Source organism: Eschrichtius robustus, chromosome 3 (assembly GCF_028021215.1).
Source record: "Eschrichtius robustus isolate mEscRob2 chromosome 3, mEscRob2.pri, whole genome shotgun sequence".
In the NCBI taxonomy this organism is placed as follows: domain Eukaryota; kingdom Metazoa; phylum Chordata; class Mammalia; order Artiodactyla; family Eschrichtiidae; genus Eschrichtius; species Eschrichtius robustus.
The window spans coordinates 29,237,886-29,258,772 of record NC_090826.1 but is presented as its reverse complement, the minus strand read 5'-3'; the positions used below and the strand labels follow the sequence as shown (position 1 = coordinate 29,258,772).

The window sequence follows — 20,887 nt, the reverse complement described above, 5'->3', positions numbered from 1 at the left end:
CGTGAGGAAAAAGTGATATGGCTAATGTCTATACGAAATCACATGCTGATTCATTTTAAATTGTTAAATTTCACATAACATAAAAATAATACTTTTCCAATTATAGTTACTTGAAACTTTCTCATTTACCCCTCTCAGTGAAAGAATGTAGTATGGCAAAATGTCATACATTAAACCCTGATAATTTAGAATTTAAAGCTCAGAGGAGGGATAAAGTTTATCTTTTAATCTCGTACAGAAAAAAATGGCTTACCAAGCAAATTCACCATGTAAAAACACAATGGAAATATTTTACCTGTTTAACAGAATTCACTTTTTTCATGCAGCTTTATAAAAAGTTAATGTCAATACAAATAATCTTGATCTATTCACTAGGAAACTGGAGTAACCATATATGCTTGAAATTAATTTTCTATAATCATACTTTTAACTGTCTTCCAATTAATTCACATTCATAATTATTACTTAAATTTTTAAGTAGCTGAAATACTATATTAGTCTTTATCTCTGATTCTACCTAGCCACTTAAACTCTGTTTCTTCACTGATGAAGAAGAAACAACTTTAAAAGTATGGTAGGGTTCAATCAACTTTAAAGGTATGGTAGGGAAAAGATTAGGGTAGCAAATCTTCCACATAACATAATCATGGTGGGGGCTGGAGCACCCCACTTCAAAGTCAATTATCACTGACTTCTGGATCATTTGCTATTTGTTTTCCAGGCCTATGAGAATGGTATCACAATCCTAAGGCTGGATGATGTATCCATTTAAAGCAGTTTCAATGTAGCTGAAGTTAGAAATAAGAAGTGTAACAATCAAGTTGCCCCAAAACTGCAGATCAGGTAAAATAAATCCAATCCATTAGTATTAGTTTTCTACTTAAGGGAAAGAAATCTAAAGAAAAGCCCCACCTCCCCTCCACGTTTAGAAATCTGTCTAAAGACTGTCTTTAATGCCCACTATATAAACAACATTAAGTATTCTAAGTTAGAAAATAGTGTTAATGGTTTATTGGTAAAAATCCAAACTCTAGACTTTATGGAATTAGTAGTTTGGTTGGCATATTAACATTCCATCTTAATCTTTGCCAATATTACAAAGAAAGAGGAAAAGCTAGAGATATCTATAAAAATAAAATACCTTAAAACCAATATCTAAGCAAAATATAAAAGTTGCGCACAAATTGCCAATAAATATAAACATCACAATAGAAAAATTAATATTAAAAAAATAAACTCGTAATTGCTATTATGACATTATAAAAAATGAAAAAGTTTAATGTGCATGTATATTTGCAGACAGATATAGTACACTCCAAACAATCAATATAATTTTACTATCATTATTACATAATGCAGCATACAAGGTTACTGAGGTGTGGTGTTTTTCTGTGTGTTTTTAAGTCTATTCTTTTCTGGGAGAGTGCTCACCAAATTCACAAGCAAGAACCTGTTAGGTGATCATTTACTGCTGTTTACTACTTCCTAGTTCAGGGGAAAATTGCTTTCTGGTAGATTACTAAATTTCCAACCAGTATGAATAGTCCTGCTATTATCCTCCCTCTTATTTCCTCCAAAGCCCAATTTTACCTGTTCTATTTCTAATTAATTGATCATATAGATGCACTGTCATCATTTTTCACCTATGCTAGAAAAAAGAGGGAAACATTTAGAATATTTCTTGCTGCCTGAAAAAGAAAAAATTTCCCTAAAGATAGAGAAATAATCATTTTACTTCTCCTCTTACACTGATTTCCATGATGACTTGGCTCCATCTTTATAAGCAGTCTTCTTTAATAAAGATTAATTAGAAAAGGCTGCCAGTAGATATTTACAAAAGGGTCAATATGCTGGGGGGGGAAGGTAGCCTATGACATAATTTCTGGCAAGTTACCTTTGCCATCGGGCACTTAACTACTATATCCATACTCTTGTTAAAAAGTTAAGCAAACTTGCTCTTTTATGTGCCTTATAGATTACCTGCAACACAGCTGAGAACTGAAAGGGTTAATTCTGTTAAAAACTGTGTTTTTAAACTTACAAAATATATTTGGTGAGCATTTACTTAGATACTTTACTGAATAAAAGCTTTACTTGGTTCCCTTGGACCAGATTCAGAACAACAAATAACATTATTTATATGAAACGGTCATACCCTTGGAATTCTAAAATAATTTATCTTTCAAATTTTTAGCCTCATGCTATTTGAAAAATAAAAATCTACAGCACCATCTTCTGAAAAGGCACTTTCTAAGAACCGCCTTGCTTTAAAAAATGATTTAAAAATTTAATTCAGTGTCTACCCTGAAGAACATCTCTGCTTTACTGACACGCTAACATAGACACAACATTAGAGTTTGGTTACCTAAGACATTGATTTCAAAAAGGAAGGGAGACCAGTGGCCAGATAGATGATTTGATAGCATCTTAATTTTGTCACACTGTTGGCTACCTGATATTTCAATAGGGCTTCTCATTGGTAAATCTCAACCCTCCATATGAAATTTATTAAACTTCTATCTTTAATTCAAATTAAAATCTTTAACTTCCATACTTTAAGAGCAAAAGATTCTTACAACGATGTAAAAATATAGAGCACTATCTTTGATGGGTAAAGAAAAATAAAATTGAACTAGCAGTAGATAATATTAGCACAAGCCTTGACCATTATATCTTAGTTAAAAGAAATGATTTTGACCAACATGGAAAATTATAAACTGAAATGTACCACTTTTAAAAGTAGGAAGAAGTTAAAAATATTTTTCCCTTTGAGGCTATATATATATATATATATATATATATATACACACACACACACACACAGAGAGAGAGAGAGAGAGAGAGAGAGAAAGAGAGAAAGAGAGATTGTATTTTTCTTCCTGGGAGTCAGCTTAGGTTTCACTAATCACAGCATCATTTCCAATATTGCCACTGATCAAAAATGTTCTTAGTATAAGCAGGAAATTTTTTTAAAAAGATTTTTTGGAGAAAATTCTGACTTTCACATCTATGTACTGATGTTACACATTATTCCTGGCTTGTTTTTTGACTCCTGTAGAATCACAAAGTGCTTTATATGATCAAATGAGAGGGAAAAAGGAAAATAAAGACAGACTTTAGAGTCAGGGTTATACTGCCACTCACAAAGGCCTCACTTGATATAAAGTCTCCCAGGTATTATTACTGAAGCTTTAAGACATCCATGAATTCTCAAAAAGAATGAAAAGGATTAAAAAAGCCAAAATAAAGATGCCAGTTCAATGGTGTCTTTTTGCAGCTTGACTGATAACTCATAAAAGATAATTTAAGTAGCAAGTTACTGTTAGGGGCAACTTGTCTTTAAAAACTATTCAATAGGAGAACATCTAAGAGGATGAGTTAAATAAATATTTAACCCAGGTTTAATGATACTGAATAAAATTTATGCCAAGCTGTCAGTTAAGCTTCTTGGCAAAACATCACTATCAAGTTTTAATAGCAAGACTACAAAATATTCTAGCTGAATCCAAGTGGCTAGCTTCACAGATTTCATAAAAATCAACACCCATGGCAAATTCATGTTGGCCTCTGAATCAAACACCCACCAAATTCCTTGAATAGGAGTCTCTAATTCCTGGTCTATAATCCATCAATAATAGATCCTTCAGACTGATTACTGGCACTCTGAGTGTTCACCTTTTCCTTAAACATTGAGATCCTCAGCCAGCCGTTTCTACTGAATGGCAACTCAGCTTCTATCTCCTTAGTCATACTTTAAGTCTATCATGACTAAGCCTGTCATGAGGTCTGTCATACTAAAATCCATTAGAGAATATATAAGTAAACTTTAGGCAGTGGTGGGTCATCAGAGAACCTAGTTTGGAAAACCAGTATAGGTGTTTAGAGGGCTATAAGTCTCCATGCTAGAAAGTAGAGATGAATCTTTATCAAGTGCCTTCTAAAACACCCAGTACATTCCTACTAGAATCCCACCTAGACTCTCTTGTAGGAAGATAAATAAATTAATAGGTTACAAACAGGAAGATTTCCACAGAAGAATACTTTTTCTGAGAAACTTGTTAAAAGGTAAATATTAAGAAAAAAATAAAGGGCACCTGTACTCCTGTGAAAATATGCTAAAAACCAGTACTGAGGAGGCTGAGGTACCCTTTTCCAAAACTGCTAAAGTAAAAATCCACATTTCTAAAACAAAGAGTATCCTGATATTAAATTGAAACTAAATTGGCAGCACCCTTTGTTACCTTGATATTTCATGTTCTTAAATCTTATTTAGGAAAAAAAAAAAAAAAGTCTAACACTAGCCTTGAATCCTGCTCATTTCCTTACTGTTAAGTGCAGTAACTGTCAGACTCTACTTCATTAAATAAATATAGCAGCTACGGTATTATAAATGCATGGTCCTCAATGCCAGTAACTTGATACTGTAATATAAAACATGTATCAGCACTTTACACATTTGCCATCCAGAATATACATTAAACTCCCAATTCTGCTTCACATGAAAATCTATTATACCAGTTGCTGGGACTGACATTTTAAAGTCACTCTTATATCACAGAAAACAGCAGACATAAATTCAGCATTCATTGTATAGTTAGTGAGCAAGGGCAGGAACAGAAAGGTCACTGTTGAGTTTCATGACCATTAAACTCAAAACAACCTTTTTTTTTTTTTTTTTTAAATAAAAAAGATCAGCAATTCTACACCAGAAGTATAATAATGAAACAAATTTCAAAAAATATTTGCCACTTAGTATTTACCTTAAAGTTCTAAGCACAAAGCTTCTTATAATTAAGTTTGATATACCAATTTGTTAGTAAGCAAAATAGAATATACTATACGTATTCTTTCAAGTTAACCAACTTTAAACTAGCAATGTTGAAACTCTAAGAGCACCCTAAAAAGAACTCACTTCAAAGGTAAAGCTTTATATTAAAAAAATTTTTTTTTTCCTCTGTAAAAGTCCTTCTAAATAGATTTAAATTATGGGCTTTACTTTAGCACATGTGAGATTAACTGACTGAAAATTAGGTAAAGCAGGTAAATAGGGAAAGGTTATCTACAGTTCTTCCCTGGGCCCTAAAGTTTTCCACATCAATCTGTACAGCTCCCACTGATAAAGGAAGATGTTTTACTCATACTGAGCAAACATACGCCATCAGGTTTTTACCACCTAGGATATACAATTTTCTTCTCTTGCCTATGTTCTTGACTATATTCAGTGAAATTTCAATGTAAAAAAAATACACTCTTTATAGAAATTTTTTGGAGGAGGGGGGAGGGTTGGGAGAAAAATGTATACACTACACAAACATTACCTTATGTAAAGAGCTTTAAAACAGTGTTGTAAATTGCATTTCAGACACTTCAATATAATAAACATACAAAATACAGTACTTTCTTAGTTTTCTGGCAGAGGGACAAAAGATTTCATACCTGTTGGAGGATATGGGCTCAGATTTTAGGCTCAAAATACAGTAAATTGGCAATAAGTGTGGATTATAAGTAAGAGAGAAACTACAGAGCTAATCCATTTGTTTTCATGTGCAGATGGAATTCTGAAAGGTTAACAACAATGCCCACTGGAAACAATCTGTAATATCTATACTCTGAACCAGTGCAAAAAAAAAAAAAAAATTAAAATGCAATTTTCATGAGTTACAAAGTGCAAAGCTCCCCTGAATCCAAGGTTACTGATAAACTTGGTTTTGACAGCTTTATAGTATTTTTTAATATCTTAAAGTGAAGTCAATAAAACAAAAGTTTTGCAAAGCTTTTTTCAACATTTCAGTGATTTAACTCATTTCAAATGCTCAAAGTCCTAACTTCCTTTGTCACCATCACCCTAATTTTAAAAGGAAAGTTACACTGGTGATGAATTAGCAAAAAAAGTTTTTAAAGTATCATTTTATATTTTCCTGACTCATTTTAGTAAATGAAAATGGGCACCTTACCAGTATGATTCTTCAGTAAACATGATCTATTTTCAAAGAATTTAAATATCTTCTAAATCTTAAGCTAGTCACTGTCATTACTTAAAGTTCTTCAACTTTATTTCTAATATTCAAGGTTAACACTCATTTAGGAAATTTAACTTCCTTCATTTTCATTATGATTTTTATAAGACATGCTTTAAATTTGAAAATTACAAAACTTTCCTTCTGAAATTAAGGCTATATACTTTGCCCTTTTAAAATTATGGAGGTGCCTGTTTCTCCCACTCTCTGTGGTAAAGATGTGAAACAGACACAGCTTTCTTTTAAAACTGCTTATTGCACTAAAAGAGAGCAAAAACAAGTTGTCAGTTCTTAAAATAAACATGATTATATTTCTATAAAAGATGTTGCCAGCATGATTCTATAATTATTAAAGCACTATTCTAATAAATATAAAAGAAAAGGAAGCTATACTTCAAAACACATACATATATGTTTATATATATACAACACACATATATATAAAAATATATATATATGAAAATCACATTAAGGTATGAGAGGCAGCAAATAAACTAGTAAAAAAAAAACCAAAAAAACCCTCCACAATCCCTTCTCTCCACCCAATTTCAGAGGCCTCAACCCTACACAGTTCCAATCATTTAAAATATTTACCCTTTATAAAAGTTTTAAGGGATTTCCATGTATAATACATAGAAACAGAAGACTTTAGAATACATATCACTAATAGAGAAAGAGAGTTACAACTTCTGACAAAGTTGTGTGTTTTTTTTTTTATATATTTATAGCAGCTTTAACAAACTCACTAAAGAAAAAGAATAGCTTAGGTTGCTACTGCTTATGTACACATTGCACAAATGGCAAATGTAAGTTGAGAGCAGGAGGGGGCAGACATTCACTCTCACAAAAACATATTTTATATATATATATATGTGTGTGTGTGTATATATATACATATATATATATATATAGTTTCTTAAGAAAGCAATACCAAGAGTTGAGGACTCAGAATTATGTATGAGACAAGACAGGAGTAGGGCGTGCAAAATAAAAATCTAGTTTGCCATGCTTCATATTCAAATGAACCAGATACATGAACATTTGAATGTTACTGGTAGCATCAGGGAAAAAAAAATGTAGGTGATGAAGGCAAGGGAGGTAGAGAGAGAAATCATAGTGGTGGTGGGAGGATAATAAAAGGGAAAGAAAGTTCCCCAATGGAATGAACTATAAAATATATACAGAGATACATATATATCTACTATCAGTGTAGATCCAGATATATATGCATATGCAGTATGCATGTATATAAGTAAAATATACAGATAACTTTTACAAGAATACATGAATGCACATTTTTTGCACACATAATTGTGAACAATCACTTTGATTATTCATATAGGTGTGTTTTTTAAAAAACCATCATTTACTTTTTCTTTACTTTTTTTTTTTGCAAAGAGTTGTGCTGCCAAGCAACTTGAGGTAAAGGCATTAAAAGGGTTAGACTACAAGAAAGTGAAAACAAAACGATCGCGATACTTCCTACAGGAGACCGCACAAAAAAGCAGTTGGCTGGTTTCATATTGCATAATGGTGCTGTGTTCCTTGATGAAGTAAACAATCTTCCTGTATCAACATGAAGATCAGGCCCTGGCCCCCCACAGTGTTGGTTTCTGTATGGCTGGAGGCATCCCCACTCAGCTGACTCCACTGGAAACATAAGTTGTATGTTGATTCATCTTCCAGTTCTTCCTCTCAGAGAATATTCTTAGACTTTTTAAGCAAAGTACATTGTGCGTAAGGTATCTTGGTGAATCTGTACAGCCTTGGCAAGAGCTTGTGGATCTCGTCCATTGCTCTGTCCTGAAACGTGACTTCCTTCAGCACTGTAAGAAAAGTGGCAGTGAACACAAAACCAAACCCTATTCTGATGTAATAATTCTGAAAAATATTATTTGTAGAAAATTTTTTAAAAATTAAAAAAAAAATAGAGGCCAGTATAATGAACTCCTACATGTCCATCATCCAGTTTCAATAATTATTAACTCAAGGCCAATTCTGTTTTACATCTCTCACCTCTCCAGGACTATTTAGAAGTAAATCCAAGACATCCTATAATTTTGTCTGTATATATCACTTTTATTACCAATAATCTCTCCCCTGAATTAATCTGGTAAAGCAACAAAATCACTACATCACACTATTGCTAATAAGCCCAGACTGCACATTTTAATAGGAACCCTCATCTTGGGCAGTCAGTTCTATCATAGCTTTTCATTTGGATCACTGACTCTTCTAACAGCCTGTGGAAATTTAATTCTAAATGGCAGTACTTTATGGCAAAGAGAGAGGCACATACTTACATGTAAACACTTAAAGAAATTTCCCACGAAAATCCTAACACACAGAGCATACTTGGATTTGGGTGAGAATCTGTATTTGTTATGCTTTTATATTACCTGTCATGTTCTTTGTCCACAAGATGATATCTGGCTCTAAATGCTACCAGGTGAGCATAATACGCTGGTGCAGGTATAGAAACAGATCGTGTACAGCGCACATAAGTGTGGCAGAGCTGGTAAGTTAGCAGTTGAAGTTCATCTGCAGTAAAGCAGTTATCATCCCATAAAACATGATAGTGTGAAGGACGGCTGGTACCCTATAGAAGGCAATGGAATATTCTGCTGATTTCTAAACTTTTAAATAAATATTCACCACAGACTAAGTGAAAAAACAAGCTTTGTACATTAGCAAAATATATCCTAATTTAATAATCAATTAAAAAAACATTTAATTGATTCTGGGTATATATCCCAAAGAAGTAAAAACAGGGACTCGAACAGATATTTGCACACCTGGGTTCAAAGCAGCATTATTCACAATAGCCAGAAGGTGGACACAATCCAAGTATCCACTGATGGATGAATGTATGATAAAAGGTGGTGTGTGTGTGTGTGTATATATATATATATATATATATATATATATATATAAAACGGAATACTATTCAGTCTTAAAAAGGAAGAAAAATCTGCCACGTACTACAACATGGATGAACCTTGATGATGTTATGCTAAGTGAAATAAACCAGTCACAAAAGGACAAATATTGTACAATTCACTTATATGAGGTACCTGAAGTAGCTGAGTTCATAGAGACAGAAAGTAGAATGGTGATCACCATGGGTTGGGGGGATGTGGGAATGGGGAGTTAGTGTTTAATGAGTACAGAGTATCTGGGAAGATGAAAAAGTTCCATAGATAGAAGGTGGTATGACTGCAGAATAATGTGAATTACTTAATGTCACAGAACTGTATATTTAAAAATGGTTAAAATGGTACATTGTATGTTATGTGTTTTTTACCATAATAAAAAAACAAGAACATTAGTTGAGCTCCTATGTATTAGTCACTATGCTAGGGACTGTGAATTCAAAGAAAAACAAAGTAAACAATGTCAAAACAATGGAAACATAATTCAGTAGAGGAGTAGAGGAAATAGAGCATCTGTAATTATAAAACAACTAATAAATGGCTATAGTACTACTGGTACTTAGTCCTATATGAGAATACCAAAGGAAGTAATTGTGAGGGTGAGCCCTGGGGGTTCTTCACCAAGAGGGGAATGAGTGAGATTTGGCCATTATGGGATGGGCAGGGTGAGGAGACACTGGAGAGAATGAACAGCCTTAACAAAAGCACGGGGGCATAAAATTTCATGGCATATTTGGGGAATAGCTAATAGACTAGGATCAACAGAATATGGGGCACGAGGGGAAAAAGATGAAATTGAAATGAACGTTTGGAATCAGACTGAATGACATGTTTAGGAATTTGGACTTTCACCTGTAGGCAGCAGGGAAAGCACTGCACAGCTTTTTTTTAACAGGAGAGGTTTTGGGTGTGATAAGATTGGGGGTTTTATAAAAGTAACATCAGCAGTAATATGGAGGATGGGTTAGAAACAGAATCATGATGAAGCAGAAAACAGAAAATCTGAACAGACCTATTACTAGTGATTGAATCAGTAATCAAAAGCCTCCCAACAAATAAAAGTCCAGGACCAGACAGCTTTACTGGTGAATTTTACCAAACATTCAAAGAAGAATTAATACCAATCCTTCTCAAACTTCCAAAAAATAGAAGAGGAGGGAACTCTTCCAAACTCATTTTACAAGGCTAGCATTACTGTGATACCAAAACCAGACAAGGATGCCTCAAGAAAAGAATTACAGGCTGATATCCCTAATGAACATAGATGCAAAAATCCTCGACAAAATATTAGCAAGCCAAATTCAACAATACATTAAAAGGATCATACACCATGATTAAGGGGGATTTATTCTAGGATGTGAGGATGGGTCAACATCTGCAAATCAATCAATGTGATACACCACATTAACAAAATGAAGGATAAAAATCGTATGATCACCTCAATAGAGGCAGAAAAAGCATTTGAGTATTTATAATAAAGACTGTCAACAATGCGGGCATAGAAGGAACGTACTTCAACATAATAAGGGCCATATATGACAAGCCCACAGCTAACATCATACTCAATCATACTCTAAGATCAGGAACAAGACAAAGATGCCCACTCTCACCACTTTTATTTAACGTAGTTATTGAAAGTCCTAGCCAGTGAAATTAGCCAAGAAAAAGAAATAAAATATTATACAGATCTTCCTTGACTTACGATGGGGTTATGTTCCAATAAACCCATTTTAAGTTGAAGATATCCTAAGTCAAAATGCATTTAATATACCTAACCTACCAAACCTCATAGCTTAGCCTAGCCTAACTCAAACGTGTTCAGAACACTTATGTTAGCCAATAGTTGGGCAAAATCATCTAACACAAAGCTTATTTTACAATAAAGTGTTAAATACCTCATGTAATTTATTGAATACTGTACTGAAAGTGAAAAACAGAATGGCTATATGGATACAGAATGGTTGTAAGTATATCAGTTTTTTACCCTTGTGATCGTGTGACTGATTGGCAGTTGTGGCTTGCTGCTGCTGCCCAGCATCATGAGAGTATTGTACTGTATATCACTAGCTGGGGAAAAGATCAAAATTCAAAATTTGAAGTACAGTTTCTACTGAATGCATATCACTTTCACACCACTGTAAAGTCAAAAAATAGTCAAACTATCATATGTTGGGGACTGTATATTATAAAGCTATACTAATTAAACAGTATGGTAAAAACAGGCACATAGATAGATCAGTGGATCAGAATAGAGCCTAGAAATAAACCATGCATATATGATCAATTAATTTATGACAAAGGAGGCAAGAACTTACAATGGGGAGAGGACAGTCTCTTGAATAAATGGGGTTGGGAAAACTGGACAGCCACATGCAAAGAATGAAAATGGAGCACTTATCTTATACCATACACTATACACTAAAATTAACTCAAAATGGTTTAAGACCTGAAACCATAAAACTCCTGGAAGAAAACATAGGCAATAAGCTCCTTGACATAGGTCTTGGTGATGATTTTTTCTGATCTGACACCAAAAGCAAAAGCAACAAAACCAAAAATAAACAAGTAGGACTACACCAAATTAAAAAGCTTCTGCACAGCAAAGGAAGCCATCAGCAAAACAAAAAGGCAACCTACTAAATGGGAGAAGATATTTGCAAATCATGTATCTGATAAGGGGTTAATATCCAAAATATATAAAGAACTCATACAATTCACAGCAAAAGAGAAAAAATCCAGTTGAAAAACGGGCAGATCTGAATAGACATTTTTCCAAAGAAGACATACAGATGGTCAACAGGCACATGAAAAAAAGGTTAACATCATTAATCATCAGGGAAATGCACATCAAAATCACAATGTGGTATCACCTCATACCTGTTGGAATGGCTATTATCCGAAAGATTAGAAATGACAAGTGTTGGTGATGACAGAAAAGGGAACTCTTTTTTTTTTTTTTTTTGGGGGGGCACATGGTGGGGCATGCGGGATCTTAGTTCCAGGGATTGAATTCGTGCCCCCTGCAGTGGAAGCGTGGAAGTCCTAACCACTGGACTGCCAGGGAATTCCCTGGGAACTTTTTTTAAAAAAAATTTATTGTATTGAAGTATAGTTGATTTACAATGTTGTGTTAGTTTCTGGTGTACAGCAAAGTGATTCATTTATACATATATATATATACATTCTTTTTTATATTATTTTCCATTATGGTTTATCACAGGATACTGAATATAGTTCCCTGTGCTATACAGTAGGGCCTTGTTGTTTATCCATTCTGTATATAATAGTTTGCATCTACTAGTCCTAAACTCCCAATCCATCACCCCCGCCACCCCCAGCAACCACAAGTCTGTTCTCTATGTCTGTGAGTCTATTCCTGTTTTGTAGATAAGTTCATTTGTGTCACATTTTAGATTCCACATTAAGTGATACCATATGGTATTTGTCTTTCTCTTTCTGACTTACTTCACTTAGTAGGATAATCTCTAGGTCCATCCATGTTGCTGCAAATAACATTATTTCATTCTTTTTTATGGCTGAGTAGTATTCCATTGTAATATATATACCACATTTTCTTTATCGATTCATCTGTTGATGGACATTTAGGTTGTATTCATGTCCTGGCTATTGTAAATAGTGCTGCAATGAACACTTGAGTGCATGTATCTTCTTTTTTTTAAAAAAATATTTATTTATTTAATTTATTTATTTTCTCTATTTTTTTGGCTGTGTCGGGTCTTAGTTGCAGCATGCGGGATCTTTTGTTGCAGCGCGCAGGTTTTCTCTCTCTAGTTGTGGCACACAGGCTTCTCTCTAGTTGTGGTATGCTGGTTTTTCTTTCTCTAGTTGTGGCACACAGGCTCCAGAGTGCATAGGCTCTGTAGTTTGTGGCATGTAGGCTCTCTCATTGAGGTGTGAGAGCTCAATAGTTGCGGCACGCGGGCTTAGTTGCCCCGTGGCATGTGGGATCTTAGTTCCCCGAACAGGGATCGAACCCATGTCCCCTGCATTGGAAAGCGGATTCTTTACCACTGGACCACCAGGGAAGTCCCTCATGTACCTTTTTTTTACTAAATTCCCTCACTTTCTTTCCTTCTTTTAAAAAAATTTATCTATCTATCTGTCTGTCTATCTTTGGCTGCTTTGGGTCTTTGTTGCTGCGTGTGGGCTTTCTTTAGTTGCAGTGAGCAGGGGCTACTCTTTGTTGCGGTGCGCGTGCTTCTCGTGGTGGCTTCTCTTGTGGAGCAGGGGCTCTAGGCACACGGGCTTCAGTAGTTGTGGCTCGCAGGCTCTAGAATGCAGGCTCGGTAGTTGTGGTGCATGGGCTTAGTTGCTCCGCGGCATGTGGGGTCTCCCGGACCAGGGCTAGAACCCATGTCCCCTGCATTGGCAGGCGGATTCTTAACCACTGTGCCACCAGGGAAGTCTTGGCAACTCTAGTTTTTTGAGGAACCTCCATACTGTTTTCCATAGTGGCTGCACCAGTTTACTTTCCCACCAACAATGCATAAGAGTTCCCTTTTGAACCCTCCTACACTGTTGGTGAGAATGTAAATTGGTGCAACCACTGTGGAAAACAGTATGGAGGTTCCTCAAAAAATTAAAAACAGAAATAACCACATGATCTAGCAGTTCCACTTATGGGTATTTATCTGAAGAAAACAAAAACACTAATTCAAAAAGTATGCACCACTATGTTCATTGCAGCCATATTTCCAATAGCTAAGATATGGAAACAATCTAAGTGTCCATCGATGGATGAATAGATAAAGAAATTGTGATATATATGTATGGACATTATGCTAAACAAAATAAGTCAGACAGAGAAAGACAAATGCCATATATCTGGAATCAAAATGAATGAATGAAAAATAATTTAAAAAGCATGGTCAAAGATACAGAGAACAGATTGGTGGTTGCCAGAGGCAGGGGTGGGAGAAATGGGTGAACTGTTTTTGTTTTTACTTTAAATAAACACCACCACCACCACCCCCATGGAAAAAAAAAAAAGAAAAAAAAGAAAACAGGAGGAGACTAAAAGCAAGGGGAGCAATTAGGAGGCTGCTGCACTAGTGCTGGTATGAGATGATGAATGTATGAAGTATGAAAATGGCAGTGGCAAAGGAGAAAAGAGACAGATAAGCTCGTACGTTAGCAAATATTTATCATTTTTCAGACACTGTGCAAGATTTTGGGGATAAAGTTCAAATTACTACCAAATCCTACCTCCCCCAAATTTGTATGTTTATAATGCATGTATAATATATTGTACATGCACACATTCAGTATTTACTGAACACTCACTATATGCCATGTCCTGTATGAGGTTCTGGGCACACAGTAATGAATAAGACACACATTCCAGTGATGAGACAGATAGCACATAAATAAAACCATCAGAAACTGGGCTATCAAGAGAATTAAAATGTAGGGTAGCATGGAAGACTGACTATGTCTGTGGCTACATTAGATTCCATGGTTAGAGAAGGCCTGTCTCTCTGAGAAAGAGACATGGAAGTGAGCTCTGTATGATAAGGAGGGCTTGTAAGATCAGGGGAAACAGCATTTCAGGCGCAGAGAAGACATAGGGCTAAAGTCCTAACTATTTACAATTCATTCAGTTCTCTCCCATCACCATTCTAGTCCCAACCACCATTATCTTTTGCTTAACAGACTCCTAACTGATGTCCTCAATATCACTCTTACTCCCCAGTACAAACAGTACTTAAATAAGAGTGAATTAAAAAACAAAACAAAACACACACCTAATTACGTTAGTGTCTAGTTTAAAGTCTTTTAATAGCTTCCTAGTGCACTTAGACTAAATCCAAGTCCTTATCTTTGCTCAACAAGGCCCATAGGGTCCAGCCTAGGCTACCTCTCTAACTTACTCTCATACTGCAGCAGCAGCCTGCATTTGATTCCTTCAGTGGACAAATTTTTTTCCACCAAAAGGGCCTGTGTATGCGCCTCTTCCTCATTCTTGGCTTGGTTAACTCCTACTCATTCCTCAAGATCTTATCTTAAATGCCATTTCTCAGGGAAGCTTTTTGTGATCTCCCAATCTAATCTAAATCAGTTCCGCACTGAAGTCTCTCTTCCTATCTTTACTTTCCTTTTATTGCACCTAACCCAATTTATAAGTATGTATTTGTGAGACGACTTACTTAATAAATCTCCCCCAATAAACTAAAAGAGGAAAGGATTGTGTTATTTGTTCACTCCACATACCTAGTATCAACACCTATCTTCTAAGAGGTACACAATAAATATCTGTTGATTGAACGAATAACCACTGCCTTTTGGGACCTTATAGACTAGTGGAAAGGGGAGAGAAACAAAAGCTTGATTACAATGCTGTGTAATAAGTGCAACAAAAAGGTATGCACAGGGTGCTCAGGCAGTGCAGAGAGGGGCACTTGTCTTGGGGAAGGATACAAGAAAGACTACTGGGAAGAGCTGATGTCTGAGATGAGTCTTAAAGGATGAGCAGGAGTAAGTTAGGGAAGAAATACTTAAGGTAAGGAAGCAACATGGACAGGATACTTATGAGAATTACCTAAAAGTAGTTTAGAATGGCTGCAGCTGTGTTGTATGTTTGTGTATGTAAAAGAGAGGAGACAGTCATACACAGAGGAAGAGAAAAGGAGAGGGAAGGAGTAGGAGGGAAGAATGGGAGAAAAGAGCGAGAGACAGAGAGACTGAGGGTATAGCAGCAGTGAAGGGAGCAGGATAGTGGATATAAGGACTTGAGTCTATAGGTTGTCCTAGGAAGATGAGACTTTACCTTCAATGGATGTGAAGCACTAAGCAGATGAATGATAGGATCTTAGCTTTTTTTTTTTTTAAATAAATTTATTTATGGTTGGGTCTTCGTTGCTGCACCGTGGGCTTTCTCTAGTTGCGGCGAGCGGGGGCTACTCTTCATTGCGCTGTGCGGGCTTCTCAGTGTGGTGGCTTCTCTTGTTGCGGAGCACAGGCTCTAGGCGCACAGGCTTCAGTAGTTGTGGCTCGCGAGCTCTACAGCACAGACTCAGTAGTTGTGGCACACAGGCTTAGTTGCTCCGCGGCATGTGGGATCTTCCTGGGCCAGGGCTCGAACCCGTGTCCCCTGCATTGGCAGGCAGATTCTTAACCATTGCGCCACCAGGGAAGTCCGGATCTTAGCTGTTTTAATTAATCTAATGAGAACAGACTAAATGAGGGCACCCAGGATCATCATGTAATTATATAGGAAAGTAATAATGAGAACTTGAACTAAGCAGGGGAGGTGAGGATAAGAAGAAGAGATAGGGGCTTCCCTGGTGGCGCAGTGGTTAAGAATCCGCTTGCCAATGCAGGGGGCACGGGTTCGATCCCTGGCCCGGGAAGATCCCACATGCCGCGGAGCAACTAAGCCCGTGCACCACAACTACTGAGGCTGCGCTCTAGAGCCCGCAAGCCACAACTACTGAGCCCGCACGCCTAGAGCCTGCGCTGCACAACAAGAGAAGCCACGACAATGAGAAGCCCGTGCACTGCAACAAAGAGTAGCCCCCGCTCGCCGCAAGTAGAGAAAGCCCACGCACAGCAATGAAGACCCAACACAGCCAAAAAAGAAAAAAAGAATAAGAGATAGGTCTTAGACTGAGAAGATAGATTCTGTAGAGTTCAGGGATTCCATTAGATAAGGGTGGCAGGTGAGAAGGTGCAATCAAAAATAACTTCAAGATCTGGAAATCAGGAGAAAAGCTGTATCTGTAAAAAGAGATTTCAAAGTCATAAATATTACTTGAACTTAAATTTTTTTTTTTTTGGCTGTGCTGCACAGCCTGCAGGATCTTAGTTCCCTGACCAGGGACTGAAACCAGGCCCACAGCAGTAAAAGAGCTGAGTCCTAACCACTGGACCGCCAGGGAATTCCCTGAACTTAAAATTTTAAAAGGTGGGTGGAGGAAGAACCAAACCTAGAAAAAACGGAAGGGTAAGATGACAGGTAGGATAAAATGTGTAGTGGAAGCCAAATGGTAGACGGTTTTGATGAGTGCGTGATTATAATAGAGTCAGAAGTTACAGAGATCAAGGAGCAATAACGGTGGGGCAGAAGGCAGTTTGCTATAAGTTGAAGAGGAAATAAGTGTAGTCTTTTTTGTTCTTAATGTAAACCTTTTATAGAAGTAAATATATAGATAGAGAAAAATACATGTACCATACATGTAGACTGATGAATTTTTCACAAAGAGAATATACCCATGAAACCAGCACCCAAATCAAGAAACTAACGTTAACTGCAACCACAAAGCCCCTTTGTGCCCTCTCAGGGTCACTACCCTACCTGCCACCCTGCTCCCTGTAACCCGACTTTTAACATCATAGATTAGTTTTGCTTGTTTTTGAAGTTTATAATGTATGTACCCTCTGGGTCTAGCTTCTTTGATTTGACATTGTGAAATTCATACAAACTGTTGTATCATTCTTACTGTTGTATAAATCACATTTGTATAGTTATTTATCCAATCTACTGATCATGGGCATTTGAACTGTTTGTACTGATAGTTTTTGTATTGACCATTATGACCAGTGCTACTATGAATATTAACATACTATCTTTTGGTGAACATAGATATGCATTTCTGTCGGCTATCTTGGAGTGGAAATCCTGGTCATAGAGCATACATATATTTAAGTTTAGTAGATAATGCCAGCCAATTTTAAAAAATGTTCACATTAATTTACACTCCTACCAGGAGAGTATAAAAGTTCCAGTTGCTCTATATCCTTAATACTGTTTGTCTTTTAAAATTTCAGCCATTTTGGTGAGTGTGTTTAGGCTATCCTTTTAAGAACAGTTTGGTGACAAATGGTAGAAAGACAGCACCTTAAAGGAGAACAGCAGGAGCAAGGAACTGTATTTTAGGACGGGGATAACTATAAGCTAAGGGAATGGAATCAGAAGCTTAAAAGAGACTGAAGACATACGAAAGAGGATAACTGGTGAAGTAAGGCCAACTTAAGGCAGGCAAGAGCGAATGAGAACAATCCTACAGGTTGACCCTTTTTCCTGTGGGAAAGGAGGGAAGAAAGTAGGCATGACTGACAATATAATTTCTTAGTGAGAAAAAAGGAAGGGGTCATGTGCTGAGTGTTGGGGCAACAGACCAAGTTAGGAACCCACAGAAAATGGTAGAGAGAGCTAATTAAAGTGGAGTCAAAGGAATGTTAAATCACAGTGAAGAACATCTTCGAAGTTTTGGAGATTCATATTAGGAAGTTATAATTTAGGACGCTGCCCCTCCTCAACAGGTACATTTATGTCTTCAGAAGAATTTCCTTTGGTGGGTCAGAGGGGTCACATGCTCCACCCGGTTAATGTGTTTCTAACAGTATGGTAAGTAGGATTTTTTTCCCCTGCTGTCCTAGAATTTCAACTAAGGTCCAAAGCAGGGGACTAAAGGTGCTAAGCATCTTACATTCTAAAGAGCTACAAACCTTTGGAGTCAGCTATCCTCCCTCAAGGGCTCACCGAGAGGAGACAGTTCAGGACAGGTCTTACAATCAAATCCCGGGCTCTGACCCCTTCTCATCTTACCCCTATCCTCTCAATATAGGAAGAGATTGAGAGTTTTGTGAAAATACAGAATTTCAGTTGTGAGGAAAGGCACTCTCTCTCCCCTAAAGACATGTAAGGGGCACTCCAAGAGAATCAGTTGTAAAGATGAGAGCCTGTTAGAAAGGGAGAGACTATCCCATCTCATTCCCCAACTGGATTATTCCTGAGCTCAGAGTCCATAGGCCCACTCTCCCAACTCCATACAGGTAGAGCGATGAGAGCTCTTGGAAGCAGTTCTGGGAGTCTAAAAAAATGAAGTTGAGTAGAGAAGGAGGGGCCATGGAGCCATGCAATGGGATATCTAACCTAAAGAAGGGGCTGGGGTCTATACCACAGATGGGGCTAAAGAAGGACACTGCTGCCCTTTGAGGGTCCTCAGCTCCATGGAGGCTAAGGGATTAGAAAGAATCAGAATGGACTAGAGAAAGGCTTGTGTCATCTCCCCACTACTGACATTCTGGCAGTCAGCAGTACCAGATGAGTTAGAGCCCTAGAAGGAGGAGGGGAAGGAGGTATCTCAGAGGCAGGCCATGGTCCCCTCCCCTACTCAAAACACTGGGACCAAAGCTCTAGAGCCTGTCTTGGGCAGATGAAGGGTAGAAGGGAAACGCCAAGCTTTAATTTTATTTGTAAATTTAAGTTTTAAAAATGAATGGGAATTTTATCTCAAAATAAAATGGGGAGGGGAGGAAATGGAACTAAGCTGTAAACACCAATATGGCCAACATAAATGTCAAGAAGTTACGGAATTTGGCCAAAACGTTGTTAAAGGATCTGTTGTTCACTGGTAAAGTTAAAAGTAGTGATACAAAAAAATTATCTCATACTGGTTAGGAATGATTCGATTTTAATTTTAGCTGTTAAAAAATAAGACTCCTCCTTTTGATCTCAGAGAAGTTCGGTAAGTCTAATAAAGCTGGGAAGACATGTAAAGAACGGTCTTTGGGGACTTCCCTGTTGGCACAGTGGCTAAGAATCTGCCTGCTAATGCAGGGGACATGGGTTCGATCCCCAGTCTGCGAAGATCCCACATGCCATGGAGCAACTAAGCCTGTGCACCACAACTACTGAGTCTGTGCTCTAGAGCCCGTGAGCCACAACTACTGAGCCCGTCTGCCACAACTACTGAAGCCCGTGCGCCCTAGAGCCCGTGCGCCGCAACTACTGAGCCCATGCGCTGCAACTACTGAAGCCCGCATGCCTAGAGGCTGTACTCTGCAACAAGAGAAGCCATGGCAATGAGAAGCCCGCACACCGCAAGGAAGAGTAGCCCCCGCTCACTGCAACTAGAGAAAGCCCAGAAAGTCCCTGTGAAATATTCCTGGTTATTTGCTGACTAGAGCAAAGTTTCAATTTGGTGTCCCCCCAAAATATTGGTCCCTAAAGTTTCTGGTTAAATACATTGGAGAAATAGTCCTGTCTTGAAAATTCATAATAACCGTTTGCATATCAATGGTATCCAAAAGTTCTAGAGTAAAAAAACAATCTGTTTGACCAGCATTTCTAAAATTTACGTGAATAGAGAATCTTTTTTCCCCCTCCATTATATTTACTAAAAAGTCATAGCAGTAGGGTTCCTTGGGATACATGGAGAGAAACTTAAGGTTAAAATATGTACTCGAATGATAATAGATTTTATCTCAGAAGGTACTTTTAACTTTGTTTTGCTGACTGTTGCCACCCACCATGAAAATGTACCACATTGATTGTAAACAGGAGGAGTTATAAGAACATATATAAATGAGTAGGACAATAATTTTAAAGCCCTAAAAGTGAAACTGGGGTTAGTGTATGTGGGACATATAAAGCTTTAAGATTCAGATATACAGTTAGGTACATCTTCCTGAAATTTCTATTTTAATCAATGGCAAGTAAACTAAAATAGTTTTGGGCTACATTCTCTCAGATATCCTGCGAATGTGGATTCACTCTCTGCTGCTGGAAAGTTTGAGAAGCACTGAATGACAGCTTATGTTTTACTAAGTATAGCTAACAAATTACAAAAAGATTTTCTGAAAATAAGAAAAGACTTAGAATTATTTAACTGAAACTTAAAGCTGTAATTCTACAACTAAACTCTTTCACATGCTCAATATCTGCCAGTAAATGTCAAAGTTTTCTATGAAGTATTATTATCAAAAAGAATATATCAAAGGAACAATCAGGTATTTTAGATTTTTTTTGAAGTTTTACATTAAATTAAGGACATAGTTTAGGGAGATGCCTTCTATTAAAATACTTATATTCTGGTACTTTCGTAGAAATAAGTCCCTCTCTCAAGGTGAAAAAGGGGATATGATTTAGTTACTGAAAGTTTCATCTAATTTCCTGTGGAAACAATCGGAAGT

General features: G+C 36.9%; 1 protein-coding gene across 3 annotated transcripts in view; it reads right to left on the bottom strand.

The window, feature by feature from the left end:
- Positions 1-4,791: 4,791 nt before the first annotated feature.
- AGO3 (argonaute RISC catalytic component 3) overlaps positions 4,792-20,887 on the bottom strand; it is a 117,566-nt gene continuing 101,470 nt past the window's right edge. For all 3 annotated transcript variants that reach the window (XM_068539502.1, XM_068539503.1, XM_068539504.1), the window contains 2 exons: positions 8,417-8,616; positions 4,792-7,843 (listed from right to left, as the gene is read on the bottom strand). In XM_068539502.1, the coding sequence (XP_068395603.1) occupies positions 7,735-7,843; positions 8,417-8,616 (309 nt within the window). In that variant the 3' untranslated portion in view covers positions 4,792-7,734. The remainder of the gene's footprint in view (positions 7,844-8,416; positions 8,617-20,887) is intronic.